The sequence below is a fragment of the Oncorhynchus mykiss genome, chromosome 8 (assembly GCF_057628025.1).
Source record: "Oncorhynchus mykiss isolate SJ-2025 chromosome 8, ASM5762802v1, whole genome shotgun sequence".
In the NCBI taxonomy this organism is placed as follows: domain Eukaryota; kingdom Metazoa; phylum Chordata; class Actinopteri; order Salmoniformes; family Salmonidae; genus Oncorhynchus; species Oncorhynchus mykiss.
In genome coordinates this window covers 88,032,106-88,045,829 of record NC_143029.1, presented here as the reverse complement: position 1 = coordinate 88,045,829, position 13,724 = coordinate 88,032,106, and the positions used below count along the sequence as shown (strand labels likewise).

At 43.5% G+C, this 13,724-nt stretch overlaps 1 protein-coding gene across 1 annotated transcript in view; it reads left to right on the top strand.

The window, feature by feature from the left end:
- The window catches only part of LOC110530824 (netrin-G1-like), a 133,876-nt gene that overhangs the window by 88,396 nt on the left and 31,756 nt on the right, over nt 1-13,724 (top strand). The window contains exon 3 of the mRNA XM_036986619.2: nt 8,667-8,845. Within this exon, the coding sequence (XP_036842514.1) occupies nt 8,667-8,845 (179 nt within the window). The remainder of the gene's footprint in view (nt 1-8,666; nt 8,846-13,724) is intronic.

Here is a 13,724-nt window from a genome sequence, read left to right as displayed (position 1 = left end):
GGTCCTTGCCAGAACACTTTCAACTTAAAACACACAGAGAACCATTTAAATAGACCACAACAGAAGCAATTACATACTCTTAAGAAAGTAAACTAACTGTAATAATATGACTGTTTGCTTGCATGCTGAAAAATAGATGACAGTAGTATTTGTAGTTATTATGGATCCCCATTAGCTCTTCCTGGGGTCCAGCAAAATGAAGGCAGTTTATATAATTTTTTAAAAACATTACAATACATTCACAACACACTGTGTGTCCTCAGGCACCTAATCCACCACTACCACATATCTACAGTACTAAATCCATGTGTATGTAGAGTGTGTGTGTGTGTGTGTGTGTGTGTGTGTGTGTGTGTGTGTGTGTGTGTGTGTGTGTGTGTGTGTGTGTGTGTGTGTGTGTGTGTGTGTGTGTGTGTGTGTGTGTGTGTGTGTGTGTGTGCACCATTGTTTGTGTTGCTTCACAGTCCCCGCTGTACAATAAGCTATTTTTTTAATCTGTTTATCGAATCTAATTTTACTGCGTCAGTTACTTGATGTGGAATAGAGTTCCATGGAGTCATGGCTCTATGTAGTACTGTGGAATAGAGTTCCATGGAGTCATGGCTCTATGTAGTACTGTGGAATAGAGTTCCATGTAGTCATGTCTCTATGTAGTACTGTGGAATAGAGTTCCATGTAGTCATGTCTCTATGTAGTACTGTGGAATAGAGTTCCATGTGGTCATGGCCATATTTAATACTGTGTGCCTCCCATCGTCTGTTCTGGACTTGGGGACTGTGAAGAGATCTCTGAAGGCATGTCTTGTGGGGTATGCATGGGTGTCCGAGCTGTGCGCCAGTAGTTTACCCAACAGCAACAAAGTAAGAATAGAATGTGCAGCATGTCGTGCTGGTTAAGTAATGGAGTGTGTGTTGGTTAAGTAATGGAGTGTGTGCTGGTTAAGTAATGGAGTGTGTGTTGGTTAAGTAATGTAGTGTGTGTTGGTTAAGTAATGTAGTGTGTGTTGGTTAAGTAATGGAGTGTGTGTTGGTTAAGTAATGGAGTGTGTGTTGGTTAAGTAATGGAGTGTGTGCTGGTTAAGTAATGCAGTGTGTGTTGGTTAAGTAATAGAGTGTGTGTTGGTTAAGTAATAGAGTGTGTGTTGGTTAAGTAATGGAGTGTGTGTTGGTTAAGTAATGGAGTGTGTACTGGTTAAGTAATGTAATGTGTGTTGATTAAGTAATGTAGTGTGTGTTGGTTTAGTAATGGAGTGTGTCTGCTGGTTAAGTAATGTAGTGTGTGTTGGTTAAGTAATGCAGTGTGTGTTGGTTAAGTAATGGAGTGTGTGTTGGTTAAGTAATGGAGTGTGTGTTGGTTAAGTAATGGTGTGTGTACTGGTTAAGTAATGGAGTGTGAACTGGTTAAAAACCTCTACAGGATTGGTGGGTCCCCCTCAGGACGAGTGAGCTAACGTAGGCTAATTAGCCTGAGCTTGTAAATAACAATAAAAATTCCCAGGATATCTGATATTGGCAGAAAGCTTAAATTCTTGTTAATCTAATTGCACTGTCCAATTTACATTAGCTATTACAGTGAAAGAATGCACAGTTATGGACTTGAAAAGTTATTAATAAACCAATTAGACACATTTGGGCAGTCTCGATATCACATTCAAACTTAAATCTGTTTTACCTTATTTCTATCAGCATGTCACATGTGCAACCAGAGGGAAAAAAAAGTGGTCAGATGATGCGGATGGTATAGGACGGTTTTACTAGCACAGAGTGGAATATGTTCCACCTCAGTCACCGGCTTCATCAATAAGTGCACTGACGACTTAGTCCCCACAGTGACCGTACGTACATATCCCAACCAGAAGCCATGGGTTACAGGCAACATCCACACCGAACTAAAGGCTGAAGCTGCCGCTTTCAAGGAGCGGGACGCCAATCCAGACGCTTTTAAGAAATCCCGCTATGACCTCAGATGAACCACCAAACAGGCAATACGTCAATACAGGAGGCATGGGTCCCCAGATCCTCAAAAAGTAATATAGCTTCACCCCCGAAAGCATCCTGACCAGGTGTCATCAATCCCTGGTAATGCAATTGCTCGGCATCCAACCGTAAGGCTCTACAGAGGGTAGTACGTATGGCCCAGTACATCATTGGGACCAAGCTTCCTGCTATCCAGGACCTATATATTAGGCATTGTCAAATGAAGGTCAAAAAAATGGTCAAAGACTCCAGTTACCCAAGTCATAGACTGTTCTCTCTGCTACTGCATGGCAACCGGTACCGGAGCGTCAAGTCTAGGTCCAAAAGACTCCGTAACATCTTCTACTCCCAAGCCATAAGACTGCTGAACTTACTTTAGTTTATTTAGTAAATATTTTCTATTCTATTCTATATCTATTTCTTGAACTGCATTGTTGATTCAGGGTTCGTAAGTAACTATTTCACGGTAAAGTCTATGACTGTTGTATTCGAGCTCATGTGACAAATTATTATTTTTTTTATTTGAATTAAAGTGTCCCTGTTTAGGTACATCACCAAGGGAGTGATACTGAGATGAGACAGACACAACTGGGGTTGGCTGCCTAACTTCAGGTGTTGTGCTGTGACTAGTTAGTAATGAGTAATTGCATTCAAATGTCAAAAGGCATTTCTTATAATGGGACCGGATGTGAGTAAAGATGTTCCACCGAGGGGAAAAAAGCCATTTCCTCACTATGACTGTAACATGGAGCTTCAAGGTACCAACTTCTGCATAATTTACTTACTTACACACTCCATACCAGGTGGTGTCAGAGGAAGACCCTAAAAAATGTCAAAGACTCCAACAACCCTAGTCATAGACTGTTCTCTTTGCTACCGCAGGACAAGCGGTACCGGAACGCCCAAGTCTAGGTCCAAGAGTCTCTTAAATAGCTTCTACCCCCAAGCCATAAGACTCCTGAACATCTAATCAAATGGCTACCCTAGACTATTTGCCCACCGCCCCCTTCTACACTGCTGCAACTGTCTGTAATTATCTATGCATAGCTACTTTAATAACTCTACCTACATGTACATATTATCTCAATTACCTCGACTAACCGGTGCCCCCGCATATTGACTCTGTACCGGTACCCCATGTATATATCCTCCACATTGACTCTGTACCGGTACCCCCTGTATATAACCTCTACATTGACTCTGTACCGGTACCCCCTGTATATAGCCTCCACATTGACTCTGTACCGGTACCCCCTGTATATGGCCTCCACATTGACTCTGTACCGGTACCCCATGTATATAGCCTCCACATTGACTCTGTACCGGTACCCCCTGTATATAGCCTCCACATTGACTCTGTACCGGTACCCCCTGTATATAGCCTCCACATTGACTCTGTACCGGTACCCCCTGTATATAACCTCCACATTGACTCGGTACCGGTACCCCCTGTATATAGCCTCCACATTGACTCTGTACCGGTACCCCTGTATATAGCCTCCACATTGACTCTGTACCGGTACCCCCTGTATATAGCCTCCACATTGACTCTGTACCGGTACCCCCTGTATATAGCCTCCACATTGACTCTGTACCGGTACCCCCTGTATATAACCTCCACATTGACTCTGTACCGGTACCCCCTGTATATAGCCTCCACATTTACTCTGTACTGTAATACCCTGTATATAGCCTCCACATTGACTCTGTACCGGTACCCCCTGTATATAGCCTCCACATTGACTCTGTACCGGTACCCCCTGTATATAGCCTCCACATTGACTCTGTACCGGTACCCCCTGTATATAACCTCCACATTGACTCGGTACCGGTACCCCCTGTATATAGCCTCCACATTGACTCTGTACCGGTACCCCCTGTATATAGCCTCCACATTGACTCTGTACCGGTACCCCCTGTATATAGCCTCCACATTGACTCTGTACCGGTACCCCCTGTATATAGCCTCCACATTGACTCTGTACCATAATACCCTGTATATAGCCTCCACATTGACTCTGTACCGGTACCCCCTGTATATAGCCTCCACATTGACTCTGTACCGGTACCCCCTGTATATAGCCTCCACATTGACTCTGTACCGGTACCCCCTGTATATAGCCTCCACATTGACTCTGTACCGTAATACCCTGTATATAGCCTCCTCATTGACTCTGTACCGGTACCCCCTGTATATAGCCTCCACATTGACTCTGTACCGGTACCCCCTGTATATAGCCTCCACATTGACTCTGTACCGGTACCCCCTGTATATAGCCTCCACATTGACTCTGTACCGGTACCCCCTGTATATAGCCTCCACATTGACTCTGTACCGGTACCCCCTGTATATAGCCTCCACATTGACTCTGTACCGTAACACCCTGTATATAGCCTCCACATTGACTCTGTACCGTAATACCCTGTATATAGTCTCCACATTGACTCTGTACCGTAACACCCTGTATATAGCCTCCACATTGACTCTGTACCGTAATACCCTGTATATAGCCTCCACATTGACTCTGTACCCTAACACCCTGTATATAGCCTCCACATTGACTCTGTACCGGTACCCCCTGTATATAGCCTCCACATTGACTCTGTACTGTACCACCCTGTATATAGCCTCCACATTGACTCTGTACCGGTACCCCCTGTATATAGCCTCCACATTGACTCTGTACCGTAATACCCTGTATATAGTCTCCACATTGACTCTGTACCGTAACACCCTGTATATAGCCTCCACATTGACTCTGTACCGTAATACCCTGTATATAGTCTCCACATTGACTCTGTACCGTAACACCCTGTATATAGCCTCCACATTGACTCTGTACCGTAATACCCTGTATATAGCCTCCACATTGACTCTGTACCCTAACACCCTGTATATAGCCTCCACATTGACTCTGTACCCTAACACCCTGTATATAGCCTCCACATTGACTCTGTACCGGTACCCCCTGTATATAGTCTCCACATTGACTCTGTACCGGTACCCCCTGTATATAGCCTCCACATTGACTCTGTACCGTAATACCCTGTATATAGCCTCCACATTGACTCTGTACCCTAACACCCTGTATATAGCCTCCACATTGTTATTTTACTGAACCTCTTTAATTATTTGTTATTTTTATTTGTTAAATTTTTTATGTATTTTTTTAAAACTGCATCGTTGCTTGTAAGTAAGCATTTCACTATAAGGCACATGTGACTAATACAATTTGATTTGATTTGATTCTGTCGATTCAACTCCACCCTCAACGTCTTAAGGAGCGTGACAACTTCCGGTGAAACTGGAGGGCCCGCAATTCAAATAAATAACCATAAATATGATGGATTTTAAACATTTAGTCACATATAAGTGTCGACTGAAATCTGAAATTCTTGTTAAACTATCTGCACTGTCCGATTTACAGTAGCTATTACTGCGAAAACATGCCATGCGAGGACGGCTCCCCACATCAAAATATTTTTCCACCGGCACAGGTTTCATACATTCACATATAACGATTAAATATTCACTTACTTTTTGAAAATCTTCCTCTGATTTGTCATCCAAAGGGTCCAAGCTATAACATGTAGTGTCGTTTTGTTAGATAAAATCCTTTATATCCCAAAAAGTCAGTTTAGTTGGTGCCATTTGAGTAATCCACTCGTTCAACTTGCTGAGAAAGGAATCTGAAAATCTACCCCTAAACTTTGTTTCAACAAGTCTAAATACGTTTCTATTTACTCCTCAGATAACCTAAAATGTAATCAAACTATAATATTTCAGAAAGAAGTACGCTCAATAGGACACCGATTTTAGCAGGTGGGTAATGTCTTCTTGGCGCGCCAAACACGACTGTGTCCTTCTACTAAAACTTCTTTCTTATTTGTTTTTGAACTTACAAGCCTGAAACCTTGAACATAGACTTCTGACACCTTGTGGAAGCCATAGGAACTGCATAAAGGGAGCTAACTTTCAATATGAACTTTCTGTTGCATTTCTAAGAGGATGGTCTCTCAACAAAAAACAAAATTCCATTAGGTTTTTCTTTACATTTTCTCCTACCATATCTATTGTGTTGTATTCTCCTACATTACACATTTAAACACAAGAGACACAGTAGACATTTAAACACAAGAGACACAGTAGACATTGACACATAAGAGACACAGTAGACATTGACACCTAAGAGACACAGTACACATTTAAACACAAGGATAAACGGTGAGAGAAATGAGGGTATACGGCGGTTTCAGACAGCGTTTTAGATAAGATGATAGATTATACTTCCATTATAAAGAGACTAACTAGTCTAGGAGGAATATAACCAATCATTAAAACTTAATGGTCTGCCCTACTCAATAGAGCAGAGGGACATACCTCTTGTGACGAGGACACACACACACAAACACACACAGGTGTGTGTCTGTGAGTTTCTGTCTGTGCGTTTGTGTGTGTGTGTGTGTGTGTGTGCGTGTGATTCTGTTTTAGCTGTTTTTTAATTAAGGGGAAGGTTACCATGGGGAGCCAGATTGAGGTGTATGTATAGAGGAGAGAAGAGGATAGTGGGGAGATAGTGAGAGGGAGAGAGAGAGAGAGAGAGAGAGAGTGAGACAGAGACAGAGAGAGAGAGAGAGAGAGAGAGACAGAGAGAGAGAGAGTGAGACAGAGAGAGAGAGAGAGAGAGAGAGAGAGTGAGACAGAGAGAGAGAGTGAGAGAGACAGAGAGAGAGAGAGAGAGACAGAGAGAGAGAGAGAGACACAGAGAGAGAGAGAGAGACAAAGAGAGAGAGAGACAGAGAGAGAGAGAGAGACAGAGAGAGAGAGAGAGAGAGACAGAGAGACAGAGAGACAGAGACAGAGAGAGAGAGACAGAGAGACAGAGATAGAGAGAGAGAGAGAGCGAGAGAGAGAGAGAGAGAGAGACAGAGAGAGAGAGAGAGACAGAGACAGAGAGAGAGAGAGAGACAGAGAGACAGAGACAGAGAGACAGAGAGACAGAGAGACAGAGAGAGAGACAGAGAGAGAGAGAGAGAGACAGAGAGAGATAGAGAGAGAGAGAGAGAGAGACAGAGAGAGAGAGAGAGACAGAGAGAGATACAGAGAGAGAGAGACAGAGACAGAGAGAGAGACAGAGAGAGAGAGAGACAGAGAGACAGAGACAGAGACAGAGAGACAGAGAGACAGAGACAGAGAGAGAGAGACAGAGAGAGAGAGACAGAGAGACAGAGACAGAGAGAGAGAGAGAGAGAGAGACAGAGAGACAGAGAGACAGAGAGAGAGAGAGACATAACCAAAAGTGTTATTTGGCTGTCCCCATAGGAAACACTTTGAAGATCCCTGTTTGATTTCAAGTAGAATACTTTTGGTTCTACATGGAACACAGAGGACGTCTACCTGGAACCAAAACGACTTCTACATGGAACCAAATATAGTTCTACTTGGAACCAAAAAGGTTTGAGTAACTTTGAAGAAAGACTTGGTTCATTTGGTTTCTTCTTGTTAACTCTCAATCAGCTCTCTGTTTAGTCCTCAATAAAGAGAACGTTATTGCCTGTGTCTCAAATGACACCCTATTCCCTATAGGGCACTATGTAGGGATTAGAGTGCCATTTGGGATGCCTTTGAATCCTGACTTTATTTAATGTGGTGTTCCCTTCACGGAGGGTTAGCCAAATTAGGTATTGTTTTAAATGCTGTTCCCTCCTCGAAGGGTTAGCCAAATTAGGTATTGTTTTAAATGCTGTTCCCTCCTCGAAGGGTTAGCCAAATTAGGTATTGTTTAAAATGCTGTTCCCTCCACAGAGGGTTAGCCAAATTAGGTATTGTTTTAAATGCTGTTCCCTCCTCGAAGGGTTAGCCAAATTAGGTATTGTTTTAAATGCTGTTCCCTCAACAAAGGGTTAGCCAAATTAGGTATTGTTTAAAATGCTGTTCCCTCCACAGAGGGTTAGCCAAATTAGGTATTGTTTAAAATGCTGTTCCCTCCACAGAGGGTTAGCCAAATTAGGTATTGTTTTAAATGCTGTTCCCTCAACGAAGGGTTAGCCAAATTAGGTATTGTTTTAAATGCTGTTCCCTCATCGAAGGGTTAGCCAAATTAGGTATTGTTTAAAATGCTGTTCCCTCCTCGAAGGGTTAGACAAAAATTAGGTATTGTTTTAAATGCTGTTCCCTCAACGAAAGGTTAGCCAAATTAGCTCTCGTTTTAAGAATAACGATGCGTTTTCCTCTCTCTCTTCCCTCTTAGTCTGATCTAAGTGGGAATTCCATGTAGGCCTAGTATACCCACTATTAAATTATAGAAGAGGCAACATTCCACCGCAAGGGCACAGTGAAATATCCTTGTATAGAGGAGGTGACTTGGTGAAACAACGTCGGCATGATGAGTGACCTTGTCTTAGACATGAAGATTTGTGTTAGCTTCCAAGTCAGTCATATTTGATTCAAGTCAATGAAATAGTTCATATTAATGTTATCACTGTAATCCATCTCGGAGAACCAACCCACAGCCTTTGGAACAAATAATAACGAGTATTTACATTCTGACTGTTGCATGGTGTTTTCCATCTCAGATCGAAGTGCAACCCGAACGAACGCCACTCTTATAGAAGATAATTTGTGTTCAATGACTTGTCTGGCTACGAATAAAGGTGAAATAAATATGATTGTCTGTTTTCCCTCCTCAGGTGTAAGTGTAACCTGCACTCCAACAGCTGCGTGTTTGACAAGGACAAGGGGAAGCTGGGATGTGAGTGTGAACACAACACAACAGGACCAGACTGCGGCCGCTGTAAGAGACACTACCACGGACGACCCTGGAGCGTCGGGTCCTACCTGCCCATCCCCAGAGGAACTGCTAACATCTGTGAGTAGACTACGTCTATCTAAAAACCAATTGTGGAAAAAGTTTCACTCGTTCAATAGAATCTAATCAAGTATAAAATAATGATATTTGAGGCATGTGGGCTTTTCGTCAATCTTGGAGGAGATTTCTGTCTGATCTGTCAGTTCCCAGGTCTCTGGCCAGGGGGCTCATTTCCTTAATACATCTAATGCAGGCTAACCCCAGGCTAACACCAGGAAAGCTAACTCTAGGGAAGCTAGAAGAGGAATAAGGTGCTATATCCAGCACTGAGGGAGAAGATGCTATTATCAGCCCAACACTGAAGGATAAGGTGTTATAGCCAGCCCAGCACCAAGGGATAAGGTGCTAAAATCAGCCCAACACTGAGGAATAAGGTGCTATAATCAGCCCAACACTGAGTGATAAGTTATTATATCCAGCACTGAGGGATAAGGTGTTATATCCAGCACTGAGGGGTAAGGTGCTATAATCAGCCCAACACCGAGGGATAAGGTGCTATAATCGGTCCAACGCTGAGGGATAAGGTGCTATAATCGGTCCAACGCTGAGGGATAAGGTGCTATAATCGGTCCAACACTGAGGGATAAAGTGCTATAATCGGCCCAACACTGAGGGATAAGGTGTTATATCCAGCACTGAGGGATAAGGTGTTATATCCAGCACTGAGGGGTAAGGTGCTATAATCGGTCCAACGCTGAGGGATAAGGTGCTATAATCGGTCCAACACTGAGGGATAAAGTGCTATAATCAGCCCAACACCGAGGGATAAGGTGCTATAATCGGTCCAACGCTGAGGGATAAGGTGCTATAATCGGCCCAACACTGAGGGATAAGGTGCTATAATCGGCCCAACACTGAGGGATAAAGTGCTATAATCAGCCCAACACTGAGGGATAAGGTGCTATAATCGGCCCAACACTGAGGGATAAGGTGCTATAATCGGCCCAACACTGAGGGATAAAGTGCTATAATCGGCCCAACACTGAGGGATAAAGTGCTATAATCAGCCCAACACTGAGGGATAAGGTGCTATAATCGGCCCAACACTGAGGGATAAGGTGCTATAATCGGCCCAACACTGAGGGATAAGGTGCTATAATCGGACCAACACTGAGGGATAAGGTGCTATAATCGGCCCAACACTGAGGGATAAGGTGCTATAATCAGCCCAACACAGAGGGATAAGGTGCTATAATCGGCCCAACACCGAGGGATAAGGTGCTATAATCGGCCCAACGCTGAGGGATAAGGTGCTATAATCAGCCCAACACTGAGGGATAAGGTGCTATAATCGGCCCAACACTGAGGGATAAGGTGCTATAATCGGCCCAACACTGAGGGATAAGGTGCTTTAATCGGCCCAACACGGAGGGATAAAGTGCTATAATCGGCCCAACACTGAGGGATAAGGTGCTATAATCAGCACTGAGGGATAAGGTGCTATAATCGGCCCAACACTGAGGGATAAGGTGCTATAATCGGCCCAACACTGAGGGATAAGGTACTATAATCGGCCCAACACTGAGGGACAAGGTGCTATAATCGGCCCAACACAGGGATAAGGCACTATAATCGGCCCAACACTGAGGGATAAGGTGCTATAATCGGCCCAACACTGAGGGATAAAGTGCTATAATCGGCCCAACACAGGGATAAGGTACTATAATCGGCCCAACGCTGAGGGATAAGGTGCTATAATCGGCCCAACGCTGAGGGATAAGGTGCTATAATCAGCCCAACACTGAGGGATAAGGTGCTATGATCGGCCCAACACTGAGGGATAAGGTGCTTTAATCGGCCCAACACTGCGGGATAAAGTGCTATAATCGGCCCAACACTGAGGGATAAGGTGCTATAATCAGCACTGAGGGATAAGGTGCTATAATCGGCCCAACACTGAGGGATAAGGTGCTATAATCGGCCCAACACTGAGGGATAAGGTACTATAATCGGCCCAACACTGAGGGATAAGGTGCTATAATCGGCCCAACACAGGGATAAGGTACTATAATCGGCCCAACACTGAGGGATAAGGTGCTATAATCGGCCCAACACTGAGGGATAAAGTGCTATAATCGGCTCAACACAGGGATAAGGTACTATAATCGGCCCAACACTGAGGGATAAGGTGCTATAATCGGCCCAACACAGGGATAAGGTACTATAATCGGCCCAACACTGAGGGATAAGGTGCTATAATCGGCCCAACACTGAGGGATAAAGTGCTATAATCGGCCCAACACAGGGATAAGGTACTATAATCGGCCCAACGCTGAGGGATAAGGTGCTATAATCGGCCCAACGCTGAGGGATAAGGTGCTATAATCAGCCCAACACTGAGGGATAAGGTGCTATAATCGGCCCAACACTGAGGGATAAGGTGCTATAATCGGCCCAACACTGAGGGATAAGGTGCTTTAATCGGCCCAACACTGCGGGATAAAGTGCTATAATCGGCCCAACACTGAGGGATAAGGTGCTATAATCAGCACTGAGGGATAAGGTGCTATAATCGGCCCAACACTGAGGGATAAGGTGCTATAATCGGCCCAACACTGAGGGATAAGGTACTATAATCGGCCCAACACTGAGGGATAAGGTGCTATAATCGGCCCAACACAGGGGTAAGGTACTATAATCGGCCCAACACTGAGGGATAAGGTGCTATAATCGGCCCAACACTGAGGGATAAAGTGCTATAATCGGCTCAACACAGGGATAAGGTACTATAATCGGCCCAACACTGAGGGATAAGGTGCTATAATCGGCCCAACACTGAGGGATAAGGCGCTATAATCGGCCCAACACTGAGGGATAAGTTATTATATCCAACACCATGGATAAGGTAGTATAATCAGCTCAAAACTGATTATAGCTGAGGGATAAGAGCTGATTATAGCACCTTACCTCTCAGTGTAAAAAAATAACCTGCCCAGGAACTGCTGTTTAAAATTAGTCAGCTGGCTTAAACCGGCACTTTTACTGAAACATTGATTAATGTGCACTGTCCCTGTAAAAATAAAAATAAACTGAACTCAAACTCAACACTGATGAGTATGGTGCTACAATCAGCCGAGGGAAAAGGTGTTATAGCCAGACCAACACTGAGGGATGAAGTATTATAGCCAGACCAACACTGAGGGATGAAGTATTATAGCCAGACCAACACTGAGGGACGAAGTATTATAGCCAGACCAATACTGAGGGATGAAGTATTATAGCCAGACCAACACTGAGGGATGAAGTATTATAGCCAGACCAATACTGAGGGATGAAGTATTATAGCCAGACCAATACTGAGGGATGAAGTATTATAGCCAGACCAACACTGAGGGATGAAGTATTATAGCCAGACCAACACTGAGGGATGAAGTATTATAGCCAGACCAACACTGAGGGATAAAGTCAGTATAAATGTGTGTGCTTGTTATTAAGTGTGTGTCAGCAAATTAAGAGTGTGTGTATGTGTGCGTGTGCGTGTGCGTGTGTGTGTGTGTGTGTGTGTGTGTGTGTGTGTGTGTGTGTGTGTGTGCATTCAGGGTGTGTGCACATACTCCCAGGTGTGCCTTCATACCCATGTATGTGTCGTCTAAGGAGAAGTGCCTTGATTTCCCCCTACACTGCGCTCCTCCAGTTAGGAGACTCTCTGCAACGTGGGACCAGCTGTCCCTCTCTCTCAGATTGACAGGGCGTTATTAAAAACAGCCAACCCCTCGGACGCATCTGCACTGAACGGATAAAACCCCAGACCCACTCTCCATATGCTCCATATCAAAAAAAGATATGACACACTGGTTTGGAGAAAGACAGAATGCAATGATATTGCATATGGCACCCTGGTAGTATTGCATAATACCAGAATAACATTACTCCACACAGGTGTGGAAGTTTAATTAGTTTTTTTTTTTTTTTTTTGTCTTCGATTTAAGTTATTTGTTATTCTCTCATAAGAGAAGACTATTTTCTGCATCCAAAATGGCACCCTATTCCTACTGTTGACCAGAGAGCCCTATGAGCCATTGTAGTGCACTGTGTAGGGAATAGGATGCCAGTTGAGATGTATCCTATAGCACACATGCGTTTTTCCCCATGCAGCCAACTAACGCAACGGCTCATATTTCCTGCTAGGATATTAACCGTACGGTCCTTGAAGACAAATTTGCTGAAAGTGCAGAATTTAATTCTAGTTTAATAGCACTCATCGGTCATCAAGTCATCGTCTTTAGTCACAATAGCAATACATCTCCTAGTGACAGACGGGGTATTACATTTGACATATTTCATATTCAGGACCTTACTGAACATATGCAGATATATAGCTGTACGTGACCTTCCATGTAAAAACCTAAGATGAAAGGAGGCTCTCTTGTTGCTAGGGGACTAGAGCTGTCAGGATTAAAGGGATGAACTATGGACAAGAATACATCTACACTATCATATACATTAGATATATAGACATATTCTAAATGACCAAAAGTATGTGGACACCTGCTTGTCGATCATCTCATTCCAAAATCATGGGCATTAATATGGAGCCCCATTGGCTGCTATAACAGCCTCCACTCTACTGGGAATGCAATCAAATGAAATCTTATTTGTCACATGTGACTTTTACGTGAAATGCTTATATACAAGCCCTTAACCAACATTTCATTTTTAAGAAAAATAAGAGTTATGAAAATATTTACTAAATAAAAATATTTTTTTTTTATAAATTAGTGACAATAAAATAACAATAATGAATCTATCCATATACAGGGGCTACCGGTATCGAGTCAATGTGCTGGGGTACAGATTAATTGAAGTAATATGTACATGTAGGTAGGGGTAAAGTGACTATGCAAAAATTCCAGGTGGTCATTTGATTAGATGTTCAGGA